The 26386-nt window shown below is 40.7% G+C and overlaps 1 protein-coding gene across 48 annotated transcripts in view; it reads left to right on the forward strand.

Moving 5' to 3' along the window:
* The window catches only part of GPHN (gephyrin), a 454199-nt gene that overhangs the window by 99208 nt on the left and 328605 nt on the right, over positions 1-26386 (forward strand). For all 48 annotated transcript variants that reach the window (XM_072986103.2, XM_078390238.1, XM_078390313.1 and 45 more), the window contains exon 3: positions 5863-5920. In XM_072986103.2, the coding sequence (XP_072842204.2) occupies positions 5863-5920 (58 nt within the window). The remainder of the gene's footprint in view (positions 1-5862; positions 5921-26386) is intronic.

Here is a 26386-nt window from a genome sequence, read left to right on the forward strand (position 1 = left end):
CTCTCAGTGGCTCTCCCTCCTCATAGGGAGCATGGACCTATTTCAATGGTGCACCCTTGAAGGCCACTGGATCCCATAGGATTCCAGGATACCATGAGAGGGATTTCAGCTGACCTGACTGTTGAGGCTCTGGTTGATGGATGGTTTACCGCTGCCACCAGGGCTGTAGACACGATCACTCCTAAACACCCTCTCCAATGCAGAGCTCAGCCTTGGTCCTGGTTTAACCAGGACCTGAGAGCGATGAAGCCAACCAGGAGAAGGCTAGAGTGCAAGTGAAGAAGAGACCGGATGGTTCAGAATTGAGCAGTTGTCAGGGTCGATAAGGTAAAGGCTGCTAGGTGAGCACACTTCGCTGACCAGATAAGCAAAGCTTAAAATCAGCAGGTGGAGCTTTTCTGTATAGTTCTCAACCTATCCAAAATTGGTCTAGGTGATGGGACTCCCCCTAGTATCTCACCAGATCAATTTGCAGCATTCTTTAAATCTAAAGTGGAGGCCATCCACTGGGAACTTTCTCCTTTTTTGGACATAGTGAGTTTAGCAGAGATGTCCAGCGCTCTGCCTTGCCCGGTGAGAATTGATCATTTTCAGCCAGTGACAGCAGAGATTGTGGACAAGGCACTTGATCACTGTCGAGCCACCACCTCATCCCTTGCCCGGCCTGGCTAATTAAAGCAGTCAGGCCTATAACAACAGAATTGGCAACAGCAATAATTAATGGGTCTTTCCTTGAGGGCAGGGTTCCCCTTGCCCTCAAGGAGACATTCATTAGGCCCATAAGAAAGAAACTAAATTTGGTGGCTGACGATATTGGCAATTACAGGCCCGTTGCTAATGTTTTTTTCATTAGCAAAATGGTGGAGAGGGTGGTGGCCGACCAGCTTCAGGTTCACTTGGATGAAACAAATGCCCTGGATCCATTCCAGTTGGGCTTTAGGCCGTGCCACGGTACAGAAACAGCATTGGTCGCCCTGTTTGATGACCAATTGAGGGAGGCCAACAGGGGAAAAACATCCCTGTTGGTCCTCCTCAATATCTCAGCCACCTTTGATATTGTCGACCACGGTATCCTCCTCAGGAAGCTCTCTGATTTGGGAATTGGTGGCCTGGCACTTGCTTAGCTCCAATCCTTCTTGGTGGATCGTCCTCATAGAGTACAGCTTGGGGAGAGGGGTTTGGCCCCGTGGAGCCTCAATTGTGGGGTCCCGCAGGGCTTGATCATCTCCCCAATGCTGTTTAATATATATATGAGGCCGCTGGAAGGGGTCATCAGGGGATGTGGGGCATCATGCCATCAGTATGCTGATAACACACAGTTCTACATCTCCTTCTCTCCAACTACAGTGGATGCCGTTCTGCCCCTTCAGTGCTGCTTGGAGACTGTTCTGCAATGGATGCAGGAAAATGGGTTGAGGCTTAACTCGGACAAGACAGAGATACTGAGGATGGGTGGCCCCACCATCAGCGGTTTGGGAAGCTCCCTCTCATTTGGGTGGGGTGATTCTCAGCACAAAGAGTGAGGTTCGTAGCTTAGGGATACATCTGGATCCGGCACTCACCATGGAAACCCACATGGCCTCAGTTGTCCGCTCTGCCTATTTCCACCTTTGGCAGATTGCCCAGCTACGTCCCTATCTTGATGCTGGGGTGCTCACCACTTTAGTGGATGTGCTTGTAATCTCAAGATTAAACCATTGTAATGCGCTCTACATGGGGCTACCTTTGAGACTGATGTGGAAGCTTCAAATGGTGCAGAATGTGGCGGCCAGACATCTTAGTGGGGTGAGAAAACACCGTCATATCTCTCCCACTCTGGCCGCATTACACTAGCTGCCAGTGCACTTCTACGTCGATTTCAAAGTTTTAATGATTACATACAAAGCCCTAAACGGCTTAGGACCTCGTCATCTGATGGAACGCTTTCTCCCACCAAAATCTGCCCGTATCACTTGATCTAGTCAGGAGGTGCGACTGAGCAGCCTAACGCTGAGAGAGGCCCGGAAGAAAAAAATAAGAAACCGGGCCTTGTCGGCAATGGCTCCTTGGTTATGGAATAATCTACCTTCAGAGATTTGTATGGCCCTTTCACTAGGTTTTTTTAAAAGCCAATTAAAAACCTGGCTATTCAGGCAGGCCTTCCTTGCAGGCACTATTTCATCTATTGTCTTTGTCTTTTTCCATCTTGAATTATTATTTATTCTTGGACACTGATATTATTAATTGTTTATTTTGTCTGATGTACGTCGCCCATAAATGTAATAGATCGACAGACAGACAGACAGACAGACAGACAGACAGACAGACAGACAGGCTCTAGTCTTTTATATACCACACTCAATCTTTTAGGTGCTCAGCTAGACTTTTTGTCAGCTACCAACTTCCATCAAAGGGTCTCCAAGTTACTTCCCAGCGGATATCCACGTGGGTCGCCTCTGCTATTCAGTTTGCCTACCAGCTCTCCTACTTCCCAGTACCACAACCATGCCAGCTGCACTCCACTAGGACGTTGGTGGCTCCACAGCCTTTCTCCGAGGGATCCCCCTCAATGACATTTGTGCCTCTGCCACATGGTCACAGCCGTCCACATTTATCAATTACTATCAACTGGACATTCACCAGATGTCCGATGCTGCTTTTGGACGTGCTGTACTCTACCTTGGCATGACACCCTCCTCTGGGTAAGAACCCTCCAAAGCAATGATTTATCTTTTAATAGATCAAAGGGTTTTCTGCACTTTAGCACCCCTTTTTCAGAACCACAAATGGACTTCTAGCAATTTCTGGCTTCATTTTTATTGTGGGACATTTTGAGTGGTGGTCTCCAAAAGATTTCATGTGTATAAACCTGGCCGTAATTACCCACCATAATTACCATCCACGGTTGAAAAGAAGGTATGACCCTGGCCTTATGCTACCCACTTCCTTTGGGATCAGGATCAATTGGTATGATGTTGGTGCCATTGCAGGTTTTCTTTACCACAATACCTTACCTTTCTAATATCTTAATAGATCATGAAGGAACAACGTTTTGGAATGCCTCTTGAAAGAAACATTCTAAATGTGTATAACTGAAGGTAGAAATATCATTCAAAACATCTATTCCGGGCTCTGTAACAGTTGTATTAGTTACTGATATTGCTGTTTTTTTTCATTGTCCGTAATCTGAGTACATACTAACATTACAGGTGGGTTTTTAAATTTTTAAAAAATTGTGTATGAAGGAAAAATAGAAAATCCTGCAGAATTTCTGTAAGAAAAGTGTCAGTTATAGGACTGCATCACAGACCAAGTATAATTGATGGAATTGTACCACAGACAGGGTGGATAAAAATCAATTCTGTTTAAAACATCAAATTGATTTAAATCAAAATATCAATTTTTAAATTTAAATTGTGATTTAAATCAATTTAAATCAAATCCGCTCTGAGAGACATTAAACAATTATATATTGCTGAGAATCTTTATTACTTCCTGCTTTGTCTGCTATAATCTGTTGTGCGCTGACCTCTGAAATGGTTGTATTAATAAAGTGACAATATGTTTTTAAACTGCATTTCATTTCCCATTGGATGCTATACTTAATGACGTCGTAGCTTCAACTCAGAAATGAAAGCTTTTCTTTTCTGGATAGGCAGGGGTAGGTTTGAAGGGTGACAATGAAAAAGGAACTGGTGTATTTTGGGATGTATATACACACTAAGAAATAATTTTAAAATGGATTTCGCAGATTTTCATAAAAGATGGGTAGCACTTTACTTGAGAAAATGGGGCGGGGGAGATTATAATTTCTGCAGAGCTGTATTTTCATGTGTCTATTTCACTTGTCAACTTACTTTGTCAAATTCTGAATTCTGTATGCATCATTGAACATACCATGCTTTCCTGTAATAACCCTGCTCCCTCACATCCAAACCTCTTTTGTAAATTAAAAAAGAAAATTCTGTCCCTGGTAGAAGCTGTATAGGGGCTTTTCTAGTTGCCTTTTTAAATATATATATATTGGGTGGTGAGTGGACACAATGTCTCCAACATCCTGTTTGGGCCTATGTGGTGCCTGCACCTTTGCTGGTTTGCCACACCTGATATTGAGCATGAAGGTTTAACTGGTGTCAGAATCCATGTAGGAATAGCTGAATGTCTTCACAGGGCCCTTGATTCCCCATGACAGACTTATAGATTTGTGTCTTATGCATCTGACAAGGAATTTAATTGTAATCTCAGAAGATATTGTATCTTGGTACCATTCACTTCCTTCCTGGATACCTTTCAAAATTATTTTTAAAAGTTCAAAAATGAATTATTTCTTTCTTTAAAAGATTTATTTAGCAAGCAAGCAATTGTGTAAATGAAAGCCAAAAAATGTAAAATACTTAAGGGTACATAAAAATTAAATTCACAGTCTCCTAATACAAAAATTTCATATATTCAGATAACATTTCTTCTATATAAAACACAGGTTTTACTATAGTATGAACTTCTGTTAAAATAGTATAAAACTTAAGCTTAGTGATTCAAAAGATACAATACTAAAGCTATCTTCATAGCAAAAATCTACAGTATCAATTAGAAAAACTCTCCTATAAGCCACTTGAAAATCTCTATTGCAATACCTATTGTTTGTAAAACAAACTGAGCATAGCTCAGTGCATACAATGCATTTTAAATGTCAATGACATGTCTCTTAGAATTTTCATGTTAAAAAATGTTCCCCATTTAAGTATCTTAATTTTTTCTTGCCGTTTCTTTGTATTAAAACCTATAATTGACACTAGGCAGAGGTTGCAAGTATCCTGTCTCATAGACATGTCTTTCATTCTTCTAATACTCATCTTTTTTAAGGAATAAACATATCTTTTCTATCCTGTCAGTGACAAAAAGAGTACACTTGTTTGTCAGACAATTGTACTGTTGAGAAGCTAGGTAGAAAAATCTGTTGTTTGAATGAGTTTAAATCACTTTTTTTACTGCCCTTTAAATCTTACTGAGAAGAATCAGAACAAGATAACCCTTTTTACACGTGCTGTTCAAGTAATAAGATGAAGATTAAATATTATATTTCCTTTCATCTTTAATATTTCTTGCTAAATTCTTCCATGGCTTGCTTTACCCAGTCTTGTCCCTCCTTCCTTCCAGAATTTCATGAATATTCCAAAAACCTTAATAATTCCCCTGGATTGTGAAAGATGATTGTGAGATGAAGAGAGATGGCCTCCATGAGTTTGCATTACATTTCCCTTAAAAATTTATGTCTCGAGTTTGGATTGTAGTAAATGCTATAATCATTTTATCTGTGTTTGATAAAGTGAGTCTTACAGTAGACCTGCCTGCTGAGGTGTTTTGGGAAAATATCACAAGCGTTACCCAAGTGACATCATAGCCATTTATGTTCACCAGTTATGGATGATTAGAATTGTTACTGGTTCCTCATGTGTACCTGGGAATCACTTTTTGTCTGTGCATCAGGGTAATATCAAAACTCTAAAAATGGCCAGCAACATAGAGGGAGTTTTCACTTGAGAGACTCGAAGCTGCTTGTTCTGTTATTAATTTTTGATATTTGATTATTTAAAAAGGGAGGTGGTGGAAACACAAAATAAGCATTTTGGTAAATACGTACTTAGCATTTCAATTCAGTTACAGCAATACAGTAATTGCTTTAAGTAGTTATGTTTGTTCAGTAATATGTCAATCTTGTTTGACTGAAGATGCCATTATGTGTTAGTACAAGTATGCATTTGTCTAGTTGTTTGGCAGAGTTTGTTTCTAGATTTTACCACAAAGATGATTATGCATTATAATGTATGCTATAAACATCACTCCTATGTATTATGTGATTTTGACGTTTTCTTCAAATTTCAGGTTGGGTGGAACTGTATCTGCTTACAAGATAGTGCCAGATGAAATAGAAGAAATAAAGGTATACTATTCGTTATTTCTCATGTTCAATACTCCAATGCATGTTTGCACTATTTTTGTATTTTAGTATATCTTGCTTCCTTACTTTAATGGTCTTCCTTTACTTATAATGTATGCTAAAATTCATAATAATGTTTTCACTATTGAATTTAGGAAGTATGCTTTCTGGGGTTATTGTGCCATCTGGACCAACCTGTATAATTAATGAAAACCCAATAAAATGTTTGCTTTTGTCCCTTCCCTTCATTTGTTTTATATTGAATGTTGTGTAATTATTTTAGCTGCATTTCTTCAAAGCCAGAAGCATTACAATCAACCTGGAAGGCATTAGAAAGGGTAGGGTTTTTTTTCAGACCTTATTTTTAGCTGACACCTGCATTCATGCTACTTTTAATTAAGCGTTAATTAGGCTCTTTGTTCTATCGCCTGAATGCATAGTAGATGATCAAAGTGAAATTGCTGATTTTTCAAATAAACAGAATGATTTGGTTGGTTACTTAATGTAAAAATATTACTGGAATTTTAATAACTTTAGAAAGACAAAGTGTTAAATAGAAATAAAATTACAAAGAAACCTGTAGCAGTTCTATTTTTTAAAACAGTTTTTAAATGGTTTTAAATTTTAGCAAAAATAGTTGTGTGAAAAATACAGAAAGGACTGATTGCATTAGTTTCTCAAGCAAATAAAACTCCCCCCCCTTTTCTTTAGAATTAGAACATATGGTGCCAAAATATAGTATGAAAATCTTTTAGTTACTTCAATAGCAATATTAAGGTCTTTATTCAAAATTTCCTTTGCAGCTGCAAAATAAGCTTCCACAAGCAGCAGAAAAACCTTATTACTTGTTGCAATATGTTACTGCAAAGTACAACAATACAAATATCAAAGCATGTGCTACAAGTAAGATATATATTGTTGTTGTTTAGTCTTTAAGTCGTGTCCAATTCTTCGTGACCCCATGGAGCAGAGCACGCCAGGCCCTCCTGTCTTCCACAGCTCCCTGGAGATATATAAGAACTACATAAAAGTTTATTGTATAAAGTTTAAAATTGGTCTTGTATATATTATGTACATTAAAACAGTGTTTACAGTAGGTATTAGCCACAATGCTTCATTGTGCGTTGGCTCATGAAACTGACACATGAGGAGTACTATAAACACCAACTAGATGTCTAGTGGCAGTTTGTTACATAGAATCAAAAGTTGGAAGGGCCTATAAGGCCATGGAGTCCAATCCTCTGCTCAATACAGGAATCCAAATTAAAGCAGATCTGAAAGATAGTTGTCTGATTATCCCTTGAATGCCTCTAGTTTTGGAGCATAGAACACCAGCTGCAGAGGCAATTAGTTTAATTGTCGTACTGCTCTAACAGTTAAGACTTTTTCGTGATATTCTGCCTAAATCTGGCTTCTTATAGCTTGAGCCCATTATTACATGTCATGCACTCTGGAATGATCAAGAACAGATTCTGCCCCATCTCTGTATGACAACATTTAAAGTATTTGAAAAGTGTTATTGTATTTCCCCTCAGTCTTCTTCTCAAGGCTATACATGCCCAGTTCTTTCAGTTTTCCCTCATAGGGCTTGGTTTCCAGTCCCCTGATCATCCTTGTAACAGTGCATTTGGTCCCCCCCCCCCAGGTATAGAACTTTGTGCTTATACTGTACATATTAAGTTTCATTCTATTGTTTTTAGTCCATGTCACTTCCCTCAATGCTGGCAGAACTAACCACTGTCTATAGAACTAAAGTGCTGTTCATTGAAGACGCAAATTTTAACAGCCCAAATATGTTGACATAAATCAAAATAAAGGATTTCAAACATTCACTGTGATTATAATAATTTGCATAATACTGAGATTCAGCAATTCAGTTCACAAATATGATTTCACAAAGTTTTCCGGGATCTTTCTTGCTCCAAATGCAAAATGGATTACCTTATCAGAGGCCTTTCTATCAATGTCAGTCCATAAGAGTAAAAGGATTTTCTCCATCATGCTACTGGTGAATAGTTTCCAGAAGTGCAAGCATGAGCTCTGTCTTGCACCTTCTTTTGTGACCTCAAAGTCTTGCTTCAAACATTTGGAGGACCTCTGAAGCATGTTTTCAGCCCAGAGAGAGCTGCAAGATGCTACTACTGCTACTGTTGTTATGTGTTAGTAAGTTGCTTCTATTTTATGGCAGACCTATGAATTAATGACCTCCAAAAGGTGCTGTCATTAAGAACGCTCCTCTGGCCTTGCACACTCAAGGCCATTGCTTTCTTTATTGAATCAGTCCAACTCATCCTTGTTTTTCCTCTTTTCCTGCTAATTTCAATTCCCAGCCTTATTGTCCCTCCCCCATTGATTCTTGTCTTTTTATAATATAGCAAAAAAGAGGTAGTTTCAGCGTAGTCATTTTTGTTTCTACAGAGAGTCCTGGTTTGATTTTATTTATCTTGTCTTTTTGGAAATGTGTAGTATCTATAAAGGTGTTGGAGGAGACCCTTTTGTCTTTTTGGAAATCAATAGTATCTCCAAAGCTCTTGTCCAACACCTCACTTCAAATAACTTTTATTGAAGAGGTCTTCAGACCATTTCAAATAAACCATACACAATATACAAAAACCCAAAGAGTCTAAGCCATGAGTAAATGGACAGACCTTGTGGGCTAGGGGGATGGTCCTTCATGAACGTAGCAAGAAAGCTTTAGAATATTCCAGAGACCTCTGCGCAAGCGCAGATTAAAGCCATTAGTGTGAATTCACAGATGACCACTCAAAGAGCCAGAGTTACAGGTAAGTAACCTCTCTTTCTTGTAGAGCAATCAAAGGTTGAGAAAAATTCGGTAAGTTCACCCTCATGCTGGCAGATATGCCATCTGGCTATGTTCCAGGAAACCATTTTAACTGGTGTTATGGGTTGATCATTTTGCAGACGCGGGATGAATAATTACGAGAATCAGGGGGAATGGGGGCAAATACATTGGTAATAAGGTCTATTTTTGTATCACACCAGCCCTATTATATCAGACGCTTATAACTCTTCTATCCAGTTGATTTGGAGATTATTCACCTTCTAGAGCAATACTGGACAGTGTCTGCGAAGCAACCAACATGAACCTGACACAACTCCGGGAGGCAGTAGAAGACAGGAGGGCCTGGCGTGCTCTGGTCCATGGGGTCACGAAGAGTCGGACACGACTAAACGACTAAACACACACACAGAGCAATACATATAAATTCATCTTTAAAGGGGCCCCATTTACAGACATTAGATCTCAAGGGATGAATAACCTCTGATTTGGGGGATTTAGGACCACAACCCAGCTCCTCTTCTTTCAAATACCTCATTTCAACCCAATCTGAATCTGCTGCCATACCTTTTGTTCTGCATTTTGATGGGATCTCATTAAAAGTGTATTAGGAACCAAAGGATTTAGCTCAACTGAGATAACCTGGGCTGTTGAATTTTCCTTTCTACTACTCGGCTATCTCTTATAATACATGTTGATTATCTATTCCTATTTTAACTGACAGTAACTGTCTCACTGTATCAGATACTGCTTTTAGTTCCATTGAATCTACTTCATCACCATAATATTTGTGTGCCAAACAGTACCACAATACAGTAAGTCAAATCTATCCAGTATTTCTTTTTGAACAATAGGTGACCAAGATCAGAATAAGCTCAATAGAGCTTTCTGTTCTGGGTTAAATAACTCAAACGGCTTGAAGAAGTTTTGTTGGATATCCTGTTTAGCTAGTGAAGTACCTATATCATTCAAATTTGAGTTTAATACTAGTGTCACTGGCTGTAGGCAAGGAGATACAATTTCTTAGGGCCAATTTAGGTCAATCAAATTTTCAGAGCTATATCAGGTTAGGACAATTTACCCTTGGGAATGGCATTTTGAGAGCTAAATAAAGTTGTTGCAAGAGACCCTCTTGTCTTTTTGGAAATCGATAGTATCTGCAAAGCTCTTGTCCAACACCTCATTTCAGATAAGTTAATTTTTTTCCCTTCCAACTTTCTTCACTGTCCTGCTTTCATACCCCAGCACACTAGATGTCAGTACGATATAATGGATGATTAGAGTCTTGGTTTCCAAGGACATATCCTCACACTTAAGGATCTTTTATAGTTTCTTCAAAGATGCCCTTCCAAGGCTCAGGTTTCTGATTTGTTTGCCTCAATCTCCCTTTGGACTGGGGATTCTTCTGTAGCTTTGAAAGTGAATACCTCTTAACTTTCTAAAATTGTTGTTTATTACATGATTCTTCAAAGGCACTTATCATTATTGTATCTGTTCTATATTGTTCTTTTTCACCTTCTGTTTATGTTACCTTAACCAGATTTTGTTGTTGTTTAGTCGTTTAGTCGTGTCCGACTCTTCGTGACCCCATGGACCAGAGCACGCCAGGCCCAGAGCACCTTAACCAGATAATGGCCAAAATTCCATTGGAGGGGGTTCCACAAAAACAACAAGAATGATGTCTTCATTAATTGGCAGATTGTCACTGATTAAGGACATTATTTTCTGATTTGGGGGGAGTACAGTATATGATTTTGTCTCTGTATATGCAAACAAAAATTTAAAAGCAAACAAAGTCTTCGACAATCTACTGCTGCTGCTGAAATAGTTTCCAATTGCCCTAGGAGAACTCACAACAAGATTTTGGCCAATGTATTCTCATATGATCTTTTAATCCTTCTAATCCTGGTTTACATTTTCTTGGATTTTATAGAGGAGATGTCCTACTTTTCCTCTTCTTCTGTTTCTTCTTTTCTTTACTTTGTAACATTTCTCTTTGTCCCTGTGTGAGAGTTGCTAAAAAGATACTTTTCAAATTCTGGCCCTGTTTCTACCATCCTTTACTTTTGCTTGTTTTCTGTAATTAGCAGTTTTAAGAGGTTTATCATTCATTGATCTACAATTCTTTTTTCTTTTGACTAGTTGAATAGTCTTTCAGCATTTTTTCCTGATAATATCTCTGGTTTACATTTGTTGTTTTGTTGCTGTTGTTCTGTGCTATCAAGTTGCCTCTGACTCCTGGCAACTCTATGAATTAACTCCAAAATGTCCTATTACTAACAGCCTACGAGGGCAGTGGCTACTTCTGCAGCATTCCTGCAGGGCTGCTACATGGTCCACGCTGTCCGCCTTTGCCTCTCATTACCTCTTGTACCTCCGGGCTAAGTCGGATGCTGCATTTGGATGAGCAATCCTGTTGTCTGTTCTTCTGTAACGTCCCTCCTTTGGTCAGGTAAGCCTGTTAATCACCCATTAGTGTGCATTCACAGAGACCACAAAGAAGAAAAAGAGGTTACTTACCTGTAACTCTGGTTCTTTGAGTGGTCATCTGTGAATTCACACTTCCCACCCATCCTCCCCTTTGTCCGTCATGTCTGCTTCATTTTACTCAGCTGCGGGAAGTTTGGGAGCTGAGGTACTAGTCAGGATGGGCAGACCACATGCACTAGGGGGCGGTCCTGGTGATCGAGTGTTAAGCTCTAGAAGATTCCAGAAACCTCTGCGCAGACGCAAATTAACCCATTAGTGTGAATTCACAGATGTCTACCCGAAGAACCAGAGTTACAGGTAAGTAACCTCTCTTTATTGTCCTAGAATCCTCATCTGGTTCTGATGTCCAGGATGCTGCCCCTTCTCCTTCTCAGAAGATTCTCTTCCTGCAATGACCTATCAGGGAAGAATGCTAAAAGGCTATTCAAATCTTTGCAATTGTCAGTCTTCAAACCAGTGTTAGCAGCCAGAAATGCAGTTTTTGCCCATATTCATAAAAAGATAAGGATCCCCATTGAAATGGCGATGCTGGAGACTGACAGACCTCATCAGCCAGTCTTGGCAAAAGCTGTCCTCGATCCCACTGACATCTTAAAGGATTGAGGATTTCTACACGGCCCAACAGGACAAAGCTAAGTTCCTGTCTAAGCACCCAACACTAATTCTATTATTGTGCACACAGCCCAAATGAGATTAAAAGGTTTTTCCTGGGACACTCCAAATGAGAGGAGGTGTATTCTCTAACTGGACAGCAAATCCACTCCACCTGACACGTAGCTGACTGTGTGGCTGAGAGCATGGTGGCAAGCATCATTCAACATACAGTGGTACCTCGACTTGAGAATGTCCCTACAGAAGAATGATTTGAGTTAAGAACAGCTCCGTTCGCAAAAAGTTGCTTTGACTTGAGAACGGAGCCTCGACTTAAGAACAACAACAAAAAAACACCTTTCCTGACCTTTTTTTGATCTAAGTTCACCTTAGGTCAAAAGAAGAATTTTTTAAAAAAATCACCCCCTAGTGGTAGATATGGATTAACCGGTTAGTTCCTATGGGAACTAATGCTTCGATTTAAGAACAATGCCTCGATTTAAAAATGAAAAACAGCAGATACGGATTAAATGGTTTCCAATGCATTCCTATGGGAAATGGTGCTTCGACTTAAGAACGTTTCGACTTAAGAACTCAGTCCCAATATGGATTAAGTTCTTGAGTCGAGGTACCAATGTAGATATGCTTGGCTCCACTTACCGGGCCTTCCAAATGATTCCAGAGTCCCATATAGAGGACCTTCTCTTTGACGGAGAGGGCTTATTCAATGACAAGACCAAAGGTTTTTTTTTCAGGACCTCCACAAGAAGACCAATGCTAAGAAAATGGGTATAAATATATACCACCCAACAACTCCTCACTTCTACCCACACTGGAAGAGATCCCTTCCATGCTGAAACTATGTCATCATCTGAGTGGTTCCAGACTTCTGATTAGTTGCCTCACCAATGTCTCACCCCTGCCTTCTCTTCTGCCAAATACAAGCAAGCAGCCTTCCCCAAGAATGTAGACAGGAAACATTGACAGCAGTTTTCATGCAACCGAGCCCAAGCTTAATGCACACATCTTTCTTCTACCACTATCTCTCACCACCACAGCTACGGACATATGGTTAGCACTGTTCATACTTGGGGTGCCATCACTTCAGATGCATGGGTTCTCAACATCATAAGCCACAGGTACCCGATAGAGTCTTATGCTCTTCCATTCATTGGAAAACAATTCACGAGTTGTTGGAGGTCTTCAGCAGAATAGGCAACAACAGCTGCATCATCAGTCAAGAGGAAGTCCCTCATGCATTTCAGCTGCACTTTGGTCTTCGCTCTCAATCTAAGGAGCTTTCCATTGATCTAGTCTGGAGATAAGATACCTTCTATTCCGGTTCCAAAAGCATGCTTCAGCATGACAGCAAAAAAGATCCCAAACAGAGTCGGACACAGCCGTTTCACTCCCCTTTGGATGTCAAAAGGATCTGATGTTGAGCCATCAAAAATTATGGTGCCCTTCATTCCCTCATGAAAGGACCTGATGATGTTGAGGAGTCGAGGTGGACATTCAATCTTGAGAAGTATTTTAAAGAGACCATCCCTGCTAACCAGATCAAAGGCCTTTGTGAGATCTATGAAGGCCACAAAGAGTGGCTGTTGTTGTTCCCTACATTTCTCCTGCAACTGTCTGAGGGAGAATACCATGTCCGTGGTGGATCTATTAGCTCGGAATCCAGACTGTGATTCTGCATAGACTCTGTCTGCAAGCACCTGGAGTCTCTTCAGAACAACACAGGGAAGCAGCTTCTTTACAACGATGAGAAGAGAGATGCCACCGTAGTTATTGCAGTCGCCCGTCTCCTTTGTTCTTGTACAATGTGACAATGTTGGCATCCTTCATGTCCTGTGCTACTCTACCTTCGCTCCAGCAAAGACAAAAGATTTCATACAGCTCAGTGGTGATGGTCTCTTTACACCATTTCAGCAGGGATGTCATCCTTTCCAGGTGCCTTGCTGGAGGCGAGGGAATCCGAGGCCACTTTTATTTCTGCTAAAGTTGGTTTGCTGTCCAACTCTTCCAAGACAGGAAGGCACTTGATGTTATTTAATGCCTCTTCAGTTACTACATTCTCTCTAGTATAGCTCAGAGTAGTGCTGCACCCAGTGTTCCATCTGCTGTGCTCAGTCCTGGATGATGACGCCAGTAGCAGTCTTCAAAGGAGCAGATTTCTTCTGTATTGGACCTAAAGCCTGCTTGATACAGTCATACATTCTCTTGATGTTACCTGTGTCCACTGCTATCTGTATCTGAGAGCAGAGCTGAAGCCAATAATCATTAGCAGTCTGTTGGACTTTGCTATGAGCAAAGTTCTAGGCCTCATGGTATCTACCATGGCCATTCAACCCCATTCCAGACTGAGGACGCAACCACTTCAATCCTTTTACCTATGACCGACAACAACAGACAGCACCCATCAAATAAAAACTTGTTTCTTTTGCTGCACCTCTGGCAACAACTTCTATGGTCAACATCTGAGTGCTACCTTTGGCTCAGGGTCTTTTTACACACCACATCTCTTATGCCTTACAGTCCCATATGACTGAACAACTGGATGTGGGGCCCATGGCTGCCACAGAGAGCTCAGGGCTACATGGTCCACACATGAAAGGACACATTGTATCAGTTTCCTCAAACTCCTATCCATCTTCCAAGACCCTGTGGGTGTTCAGAACCATGATTCAAGGCAACACCATCCAATTAGCCGCAGACATTACCATGGCAAAGTATTTTCTAAACAGGGAAAAATCAAATCCTTCAAGCCTCCTCTACCTGTCAGGCCTCCTCTGGGAGTGGTGCATTGCCCACCAAATTTTCCTTGTGGTAACCCACATCTCGGGCATAGACAATGAATCAACGGATTGCCTCAGCTTCATAATGACCCTCACTCACAAATGGGAACTTTCCCACAGGGTGTTCACTCAACTACTTTCCCACTGGGGCAAGTCCACCATAGATATTTTTGCTGCTGTCACCAATTCAAAATGTGCCTCCTACTGCTCCCAAGTAGACAGGGGTGTAGATGACTTCACCACAGACTGGACTGGAAGCCTCCTCTATACGTTTCCTCCTTTACCACTGATCCAACAAATTATCTAGAAGATTCTCTGCAACTGCTTCAATGTGATACTCAGCACCCGGTGTTGACCACATCAGCTATGGTTTGCCACTCTCCTTCTCACAGTGATTGACAGGCTGAGACTGCCCCTGCATTTAGACCTTCTCTCTTGGCACCAGGGCACAAGTCTTCACCTGGACATCTCTCACATGAAACTCACTGCCTGGAGGATATGCCTCTTCTCACAAACATCCTGAGACAGGCAGGATTTGTCACCAGTAACTACATATACACTAATACGCAGAGACATTTCCAACTTTATGCCTCATTACAAAATCTGCTGGATTCACCAGCTTTTCTCTCCACTGTTTTGGCCTTCCTCTTGCACCACAAGCAAAAAGGAGTCTCCATTTCTTCTGTCAAGGTCTACCTGGCAGACCATAGCACAGCAGACCACTTGTCTTGATATTTCTTCAAATATCAAACCATTTAAAAGTTCCTGAAAGACCTTCACAATCTGCCTAACCAGATGTGAGACCCCTGTTTCACCCATGGTCTCCCACTGGTTTTGTCACAGATCACCAAATACCCCTTTGAATTGTTGGCCACAATGGATCTCTGCCTGTTAACCCTCAAGGTGGTACTAGTCTGCCGAACTCCAAACCCTTTTGCCATACATTGTCTTCTCCCATGATAAGGTCACCACACCAATATCATTTTCCTACCCATGGTGTCATCCTGTTTCCACATATCTCAACCCCTCATTTTACCTACAGTACCTTCTCTACTTCTCTGCAGAACAACCTGGAACGGTTACTTCATTTCTTGGACAGCAGGCAGGCCTTGGCCTTTTACCTGGACAGGACAAAAGACTTAAACAATTAAACTTTTTGTCTCTTACAAGGTCCCAGTAAGAGAATCCAGTCTCCTCTCAACAGTTATCCAAGTGGATCTCTTAGGCTATCACCCTGACCTATGATCTGGCACAAAGACCTCTGCCTCAGACTTTCTTCAGTCAGTCTACCAGGGCAGGCTTCCTCATCCATGGCATGGACATCCTGGGGATTTGCCAGGCAGCTACATGGCCCAGGCCATTGTCATTTGTCACACATTATAGATTGGGTCTCAGGGCTCAGAAAGATACTGCATTTGGAAGGGCTGTTCTGTCCTGTGTTCTGGTGAAACTCCCACCTCCAGTGCATATCTTGATGATCATCCCTTTTGTGTGCATACATGGACACCACAAAGAATAAGACTCAGTTACTTACTGTAACACATCTTGCCCACCTCCCCTCTTGTTTTGCTCTTCTTTTTTCTTGCGGTGGAGAACTGGAACCGAGGAGAGCGGAGCCACACCTATGCGGTACAGGCTAGAGACACTTTCATTTTTAAGGTTCTAGAACTTTCCAAAATGGTGTTTGTGCAGGTGTACAACCCCTTTTGTGTGGATGCATGGCTCACCACTTGAAGAAGCATGAATATGCAATACACGTTGGCCTCAGAGAATGTTATGAGCCAGTCTCCTGCTTCATTACTGACTCCTGAGCCCAGTTCTCCAACATTTCATTCTGCTTTCTTTTTTCCTTATGTTTTCCAGCTGTCTGTGATTATCAGCACATCTTGTTCTGTTGTCTGATTAATTTCTGCTTGGACACTTGCATAAAATATTTTGTTTTCTTTTTCTTCACCATCTGTAGTTGCAGCAGAGACTTGAATGATGGTTATGTTAACAGGTTTTTCCAGCCGTCTGATTCATATTATTCCATAAAACTTTGCGTTATACCCTGCAACTGCTTGTGCTACATTTTGGTTCAGTATTAGAGTCACACTGTTTTTTTCTAGTTTGTCATTGCCAGACTAATACTTTGTAATTCTCTGGCTGAAAACGCCCTTTTCCAGTCTTTGACTTCAATCTAGTTGTTTAACAGTGCTTTTGATGCTTGTTGTTCGCTTTTCTCCAGTGGTGATTGAGTGACTTCCAATCAGGAAATATTCAAAATTGTGATTTTATAATTTACCATTGCCTTTCCTTGCACAGTAATAATAAGAATTTCTTGAATGTCATTATACTCCTCTCCTGCCCCTGCCCAGTAGCTGGCATTCAGGAGTTTCTCCACCGATCAACATTGAAACTGTCCATTTCTGTCTGTTATCCAACAGCTGGTTCTTGAAATAGGTAGAGGCACCTGAGTCTGGTGTATCGGCTTTGGCCATTCTGTGCTGGGTGACTGCTAGAAGTCTAGTCTCATAACCTTTTAGCAGCATTGTTCTCAGTTCCCTTGACATACTCAACCCCCCTTACATGTTAAGGTATGCATGGAAAAGAAGGAGGGGGAGGCCCCATAGCCCAATTATCACTTTGGATTTCAGCCATAGGCTCAAAGGTTGTGTTGAAGTACACTAGACAAGGATTTGGCTGTAAGTGTGTTGGTTGTCCTATTTTTGAACTAACTGCTAAAAAGATTCAGCATGGACTATTGCTTCCTTTCCTTTCTGAGATGGTTTGTTTCCTTAGGGCAGATATCTATATACAGGTAGAGAGCAGAGCAATTTGACAGTGTCTTTAAAAATTTCATTTCTTTCATTTGACTAATGCCCTGAAACTATTAGCATATTATGGTGCAGCAAGTTGTTGAGTTATTTTAATCTGATTATCAAGGAAAGTTTCATATATCCATACTTCTAACAGAGGAATACCAGTAAGTATTTTAGCAGCATTAGTAGCATTCATCATTTTCCTGCATTTAGTTAACTTATATTTGTTTCCATTATTTTAGTTTCCAGCCTGAAGAATTGTTAGGGATTATAATAAAGCCTATTATTACTGCATGATCATACAATTACATTTTTTCCCTTATCTGTAAGAATTCTGAAGCAATTTAAATTTGAGGTTTATTTTAATTTATTTTCAATGAGTTGAATTTTGAAGGAAGCTTACACATCATGAAATTCATTCTTGTTGCGTATCATCCAGGAAGACTATATTTACAGTATGTTAGAAAATAACATAAATAAAAGAAGACATGCAACTCTTATACACATTGTGTAATATGTGTGTCTCGTCTTCAAGGAAACAGATTTAGTTCTAAGCAACATTTATTAACATTTCTAACATTTACTTATTTCCACTATTTATGTTGTATATGTAGCAATCATGTAGTTAAGGTTGTTGAGAGACTTCTTAACAAAAACAGATGGTGGAAACTCTCTCCCCCCCCCCCCGCTTTTTGGCAATTTTTTTTTATTTATGGCTAATATACATTGGTGGTATAATTCAACATTTCAATCTTCCAACTATCTGAATAACTGACATTTCTGTTCTAGTGACTTTTACTCAAGTGAACAATATAGAATGGCATATATGAAAGAAAAAAAATTTAGCCTTCTCCTCCTCATTGTGGGATATGTCTGACCATTGAATGCATTTCTGTGGAGGGAAACTTTACAGCAGATCAGTTCCCTAAGGAAGAAAATTTTATGACCATGACTTTTTAGTAAGCAGTACTTTCTCTTCAAAAGATGAGTTTAAATAGCAACTAGGTTGTCTTTCTCTGTGTGTGATTTCCTTAGCTGTATCCAGGGCTTGAAATTTTTTTAGAATGTCTCACCAGTCAGTCAAAAATTTCACCCGTCAGCATGACCGGACTATAGCCTTGCAATTTATGTTAACAAATTTAAACTAGGTACTTGTTTACTTTTATTTCTACATAACAATGCGTACAAACCCCCTCAGACTTGGGTTGATTTATTACCTGCGTGCCTGTGAAGCTTGCATTTTGAATGCTTTTCTTTTGAATGTTTCCAGCAAAAATAAAACTGAAAGCAAAAGTGTCCAGCCTCTTAAGGAGCCATGGTTCCCTCTCACCCCAGGATGTGTCCTCATTGGGTTGAAATTGGGGGCAGGGACTCTCCATATTCTCCAGCATGGGACTACTCTATATTCTCCTGCATAGCTATATATCTATGTGCCGCTCTAACTCTCTTCTCATGAGAAGAGGGCTGTTTTCCTTTTGCAATGGGAGGGGGAGGGGAGGACTGCAAGATCATAGAGAGAGAGAAGCGGGCGGAGGGGAAGGAGGCAGGCAAGAAGGGAGGGAGCTGTGGCTCATCAAGCAGCATTTTTTCACTTGTCACAGATGAGTGGATGAGTGAATTTTTCAAGCCCTGGCTATATCTTATTAAGAGACATTGGTTACACTTATGGGTTTTTACTGCATCTGTGCAAAACTTCTCAGAACATTCAGATAGTTGTTCTAGCAGCCCCTCCCACTGCACATATCTGTGTGCCCAATGACCATTCCTTCATTCCCTTTTTGCCACCACTGAGTTAACTAAATCTGAGGTTATATCTGTGAAGATTCTGTCATCTAGGTGAGGTTATCTGGAAGTTGAATCATGGTAACTGGCCTTCCTTCTTATTAGGTTGAAATGTTTTGCTGCTCATTCAAGTAGCTTCTTCAGTCTGAGGAGAGTTGGTAGAAGATTTTGATATATTCTCCAGATTGGTTTCACTCCCTCCTGGTCTGAATAGGCTGGTTAGATTAACAAAGGATGGGAGGGGGTGAGTGAAAATTATATAATTGATATATAATTGACAAAAGATTCCACATCAGGCCAGTCTGGTCAATGAGACTGTAGCAGAGGGTATGTTTTTTTCTTGTTACACAGACACAACCTAAACAAGTTCAGGCAAAAAGTGGTCTCAAATAAGTTGACTCCGTAATAGCCCATGATGACTGAACCAGGGTGTGTTTGTTAATTATTTATACATGCCAGAAGGTAATTAAAATACAGATAGAAATCTGGATAATTGAATCCACATAGCAACAGCATCTTCTTGAGTGAAAAACATTGAAATGGTACCTCTTTATAAAAATGTCCTAAATGCAGCATTAATTTTCTGAAGATAACATTTAGAAATACGGAATGGTACCACACAAAGAACATACAATATCTGCAGCAATACATCCTTTTTACATACCCCAGACAACTACTTTAAATGATACCATCTGTCCAAATCAGGAGCTGCATCAGTCAGTGATACAGACACATTAATTGTAGTCCTTTGAGTGACAGTCTGAGGAACAAGATGCCTAGATAGCTTCTAGACACCAATGACATTACCAGTTAGCTAACGGACTAGATGAGGTAACAGCCTGAAAAGACATAACCTCAAATTTATCTGGAAGTTGAGTCATGGCAACTGGACTTATTTTTTATTAGGTTGAAATGTTTTGCTACTCATCCAAGTAGCTGCTTCAGTCTGAGGAGAATTGGTAGGAGACCCTGATATATCCTCCACATTGCTTTCACTTCCTTCTGGTCTTAGTTAACAATGGTCATTCTGTTGGGTGTCGTCCTGATCTTTCTTGGTACAGATGAAGGGCAGCATGATAAATAGGAAACTGATTGTATCTAAGGCCTCCATTCCCTGTTGAGTGAGAGATTTTCTATATGCACAAGACCCTTCCCAGACCCCTCTCTCAAACTACCTACCTTCTAGGTCCACGGTGATTAAGAGTCAGCATAGGCTTTTCAAAAGCAAGTTTTGATAGACTTATCTCTGTTTTTGATAGAATTACAAGTATGGTAGTCTTGCAGAATTCTGTTAGTCTCATAGACTGCCAGAAAGAGAAGTAAGTGGTTGCCAGATAAAATCAAGCCTGAACTCTATCTAGAAATAAAAATAACTAAACTGGGTTTGTTGTACTATGGACATATGATGAAAAGATAAGACTCACTCAAAAAGACATTAATTCTGAAAAATGTGGAAGGCAGCAGGAAAAGAGGAAGATTGTTTGACTCGATAAAGGCATTTAGTTTGTGGAATCTGAGTAGGGATGATAGATACTGGATGTTCTGGATGTCATTAATAAAATATTTCAGATATGAAACTGATTTATGAAATTCATGCTAAAACCAGTTTTAGAACAAACCAGAAAACCTAGCATACACTCCTCCAGTTTTTTGCCTTCTAATTAAATGTCTAATGCTGCATCCTACAGAACCTTGGGATTTATAGTTTGGACCTAAAATTCATTAAGAGCCTCGTGGCGCAGTGGTTCAATCGCTGTACTACAGCCAAAACTGTGCTCACAAACTGGGGTTCAATCCCAGGTAGCGGCTCAAGGTTGACTCAGCCTATCCTTCCAAGGTCGGTAAAATGAGTACCCAGTTTGCTGGGGGGGGCAATGTGTAGCCTGCATAATTAAATTGTAAACCGCCCAGAGAGTGCTTGAAGCGCTATGAGGCGGTATATAAGCAGCACGCTTTGCTTTGCTTTGCTTTGCATTGCTAGAGAGTTCTCTGTGCGTCTCCAAATTGCAGCAGGAAATTCATTCCTTTTTTTCAAACTACCAACCAAAAGGATCAGCAGGATGAAAGCATAGCAATTTAGTGACATCAAACTGCTATTAACTATGTAGGGTAGATCCCCCACGGCAAGGCAGCAATCCCCTTCATGAATTGCTGCCTTGTTGTGGCAAAGGGGCTTGAGTAATTCAGCAAAGCTATGGGCTAGGCCATGCAGGGACACCCAAGATGGACAGATCATAGTGGAGAGTTCTGACTATACGCGATCCAACTAGAGCAGGAACTGGCAAGCCACTCCAGTATCCTTGCCAAAAAAACCCAATGAACAGAAACAAAAGACTAAAAGATATGACGCTGGAAGATGAGCCCCTCATGTCTGAAGGCATCCAACATGCTCATGAGAAAGAGCGGAGGACGAGTACCAATAGCTTCATTAGTTGGCTTAAACACTAATGAAGTTGTTGGGCCAAAGCTGAAAGGACGCTCAGCTGTGGATGTGCCCAGAAGTGAAAGGAAAGTCTGATGCAGCAAAGAAATATATTGCATAGGAACCTGGAAGGTAACATCTATGAACCTTGGTAAGTTGGATGTGGTCAAACAGAAGATGGCAAGAATAAACATTGATATCATGGGTGTCAGAGAATTAAAATGGACGGGAATGAGCGAATTCAATTCAGACAATTACCATATCTACTATTGTGGGCAAGAATCCCGTAGAAGGAATGGAGTAGCCCTCATAGTGAACAAAGGAGTGGGAAAAGCTGTACTGGAATACAATCTCAAAAATGATAGAATGATTTCAATATGAATCCAAGGCAGACCTTTCAACATTACAGTAATCCAAGTTTATTCACCAACCACCAATGCTGAAGAGGCTGAAATTGACCAGTTCTATGAAGACTTGCAAAGAAAGATGTTCTTGTCATTATAGGGGATTGGAATGCTGAAGTAGGCAGTCAAGAGATAAAAGGAGCAACAGGTAAGTTTGGCCTTGGAGTTCAAAATGAAGCAGGGCAAAGTCTAATAGAGTTTTGTCAAGAGAACAAGCTGGTCATCACAAACACTCTTTTCCAACAACACAAGAGGTGACTCTCACATGGACATCACCAGATGGGCAGAACCAAAATTAGAGTGATTATATTCTCTGCAGCCAAAGATGGAGAAGCTCAATACAGTCAGCAAAAACAAGACCTGGAGCTGATTGTGGCTCTGATTATTGGCTTCTTATAGCAAAACTCAAGCTTAAACTGAAAAAAGTAGGAAAAACCACGGGGCTAGTCAGGTATAATCTAAACCAAATTCCTTATGAATACACAGTGGAAGTGAAGAACATATTTAAGGAACTAGATTTGGTGGACAGAGTGCCTGAAGAACTATGGATGGAGGCCCATAACATTGTACAAGAGGCAGCAACAAAAACCAAGGAAATGTGGGACTTCCGGCTTGACGTCGCGATGAGATAGCAGCAGGAGGGCAGAGCTCTGTCCCCTGGGCAGAATTCTGACCCGTTTTGGGACACTGTAGGGTGTCGGAACCACCCTGGAGGGGTGGTGAACTGTGGGAGAAAGCCTGTTGATCACGGGGGGGCGGCGGCCACCCCGGTTCGATCCAGGAGACTCCCTAATCAGCCAATGGGCAGAAATAAGCAGCTTCGGCTAGCTTCCAAGTCGCTGGCAGCTGTCTGAGAGAAGCAAGGAACAGCACCTGGCATCGCTGTTTTTCTGTCGGGTGAGAATCTTTTTACAACTAATTGCCTACGTACCCCTACATATGGAAAAAAAAGAATTGCTATCTTATCTCAGTAACTTTTTAAAGCGGCAGAAAATCTGGTGAGAGGGATAGCTGAAGAAAGTAACTTTTTAAAATTATACTTTAAGAATATTTACAACCTGGTGTTATAAGCTTAAGAGACCTTCTTGCAAATTAAGTGCGGACATTGTTTTGACTATCCAGAGCATTTGGAATGATTCCCAGAAGATGTGACCTTGTATATACTGTTGTTGCTTAAGTCTGAAAAACTTTATTTCCTCGTGAGCTTCTGGCTGGAATTAACCCTAAAGTGGACTTTTCAAAAACTGTTCCTTGGGTCGAATTTGGTTCAACTTTACATAGTCAAAGCGGAACTCTTGAAATGACTCTGGAAATTTGGAATATCTGTTTATAAGCATCTAGGCAGCAGAAACAGAATGGCACAACAAGGACAATTTTGGAATGAAGTAAAAGCTATGCTTCAAAAAATATTAACGACCGTGAAATCTCATTATCAAGAGACAAAATTATCTAATCAACATCAGAAGGACTATAGTCCACAAGCAACAGGAAACAACAAGGAAGGAAATGGGAGTATCACAGATGATGTATGCCAAACCAAGCAGCAGCTTGAGAAAGTTAACCTAAGAGAAACATCAGTCTTGGACCAGAGGAGAGTACCAGGGGAAGACAAAAGGAAAAAAACAGCAAAATTAACCAAAAAAAAGCCTGGAAGACTCATTGAAGATAGACCAAGTACAAAAGGAGTCAGTGGACATAAATCAGAACTACAAAATGGTTTCAGAGGACATGAAAGATGACAGAATGTTTAGAGATATAGCAGGGAATGAAAAAAGAGGAATCAGAGGGGGAATTACCTAGAAAGATGAAAAAAGGGAAAACAAGGAAAGGCCCCTTAATATTGGAAACATGTTTATATTTATCATCTGGATCTGTAAAAGGGTATATTCTATATATTAAAAGGAGAACTAAATTGAAATAAGAGAGCCCGAATCAGGGTAAAGATGTAATATGGTGATTTTTTATTTTAGGCAAACTAAACTAGATATAAAGCTGGGTCATGGATCTGGAACCACTTCTAATAAGAATGTTATTAGAAGATCCTGAGAATTTTATATAATATGAGAGTAATATTATGATAGTAGTTATATTATATACTAAAATCTGTATATGAATGGTTTGAAAGATGTTTGGAATTTGGGGGGATAATCGGGAAGACACTGAGATGTAAAAAACAAATAATTGCAAGCAAGTATGTAACACGATGTTTGACAAGCACAAACAATGCAGATAGATTGGAAAATTAATAAAAATGTTTAAAAACCAAGGAAATGCAAGAAAGCAAAGTGGCTGTCCAATGAGGCCTTACAAATAGCAGAGAAGAGAAAGGAAACAAGATGCAAGGGGGCTGGGGAAAGTTACAGAAAAGTGAATGCTGACTTCCAAAGAATAGCAAGGAGAGACGAGAGGGCCTTCTTAAATTAACAGTGCAAAGAAATAGAGGAAAATAATAGGAAGGGAAAAAGCAGAGATCTGTTCAAATAAGTTGGACATATTAAAGGAACATTTTGTGCAAAGATGGACATGATAAAGGACAAAAATGGTAGGGACCTCACAGAAGCAGAAGACATCAAGAAGAGGTGGCAAGAATACATAGAGGAATTATACCAGAAAGATCTGGATGTCCTGGACAACCCAGATAGTGTGGTTGCTGACCTTGAGCCAGAAATGCTGGAGAGTGAAGTCAAGTGGGCCTTAGAAAGCTTGTCTAACAACAAGGCCAGTGGAGGTGATGGCATCCCAGTGGAACTATTTAAAATCTTAAAAGATGATGCTGTTAAGGTGCTACACTCAATGTGCCAGCAAGTTTGGAAAACAGCAATGGCCAGAGGATTGGAAAAGATCAGTATGTATCCCAATCCCAAAGAAGGGCAGTGCCAAAGAATGCTCAAACTACCATACAATTGCACTCATTTCAGACGGTAGCGAGGTTATGCTCAAAATCCTGCAAGGTAGGCTTCAGCAGTATGTGGACCGAGAATTCGCAGAAGTACAGGTTGGATTTCAAAGTGGTGAAGGAACTAAATACCAAATTGCTAACATGCGCTGGATTATGGAGAAAGCCAGAGAGTTCCCGCAAAACATCTACTTCTGCTTCATTGACTATGCAAAGGCCTTTTACTGTGGCGATCACAACAAACTATGGCAAGTTCTTAAAGAAATGTGGGAATGCCTGACCACCTTATCTGTCTCCTGAGAAATCTATATGTAGAACAGGAAGCAACAGTTAGAACTGGATATGGAACAACTGATTGGTTAAAATTGGGAAAGGAGTATGACAAGGCTGTATATTGTCTCCCTGCTTATTTAACTTATATGCAGAATACATTATGTGAAAGGTAGGACTGGTTGAATCCCAAAGTGGAATTAAGATTGCCAGAAGAAACATCAACAGCCTCAGATATACAGATGGTACCACTTTGATGGCAGAAAGTGAGGAAGAATTAAAGAAACTCGTAATGAGGGTGAAAGAGGAGCGTGCCTAAAATGGTCTGAAGCTCTACATTAAAAAAAAAACCCTAATATCATGGCCACTGGTCCCATCACCTCCTGGCAAATAGAAGGGGAAGATACAGAAGCAGTGACACATTTTACTTTCTTGGGCTCCATGGTCACTGCAGATGGTGAGAGCAGTCACGAAATTAAAAGACGCCTGCCTCTTGGGAGGAAAGGGATGAGAAGCCTAGACAGCATCTTTAAAAACAGAGACATCACCTTGCCGACAAAAGTCCACATAGTCAAAGCTAGGGTTTTTCCAGTATCGATGTGCTGTCCTCTGAAGATGCCGGCCACAGAGACTGGTGAAACGTTAGGAAAACCACCTTCAGAACACAGCCAAGAAGCCCGAAAAACCCACAACAACCATATGGAAGTGAGAGCTGGACCATAAAGAAGGCTGACTGCCAAAGAATTGATGCTTTTGAATTGTGGTGCTGGAGGAGACTCTTGAGAGCCCCCTGGACTGCAGGGAGAACAAACCTATCCATTCTGAAGGAAATCAACCCTGAGTGCTCACTGGAAGGACAGATCCTGAAGCTGAGGCTCCAATACTTTGGCCATCTCATGAGAAGAGAAGACTCCCTGGAAAAGACTCTGATGTTGGGAAAGTGTGAAGTCAAGAGGAGAAGGGGATGACAGAGGAGATGGTTGGGACAGTGTCATCGAAGCAACCGACATGAATTTGACCCAACTCCGGAACGTAGTGGAAGACATGAGGGCCTGGTGTGCTTTCGTCCATGGGGTCACGAAGGGTCGGACACAACTTAACGACTAAACAACAACATTTATAAAGCTTATTAAGTGCATTTAAATTCTGGACTTGTTTCCTCCAAAGTAAACCACCCTCAGAAAAGCAGCTATATATAGGAGTGCAGACTTTTTT

Source organism: Pogona vitticeps, chromosome 1 (genome assembly GCF_051106095.1).
Source record: "Pogona vitticeps strain Pit_001003342236 chromosome 1, PviZW2.1, whole genome shotgun sequence".
In the NCBI taxonomy this organism is placed as follows: Eukaryota; Metazoa; Chordata; class Lepidosauria; order Squamata; family Agamidae; genus Pogona; species Pogona vitticeps.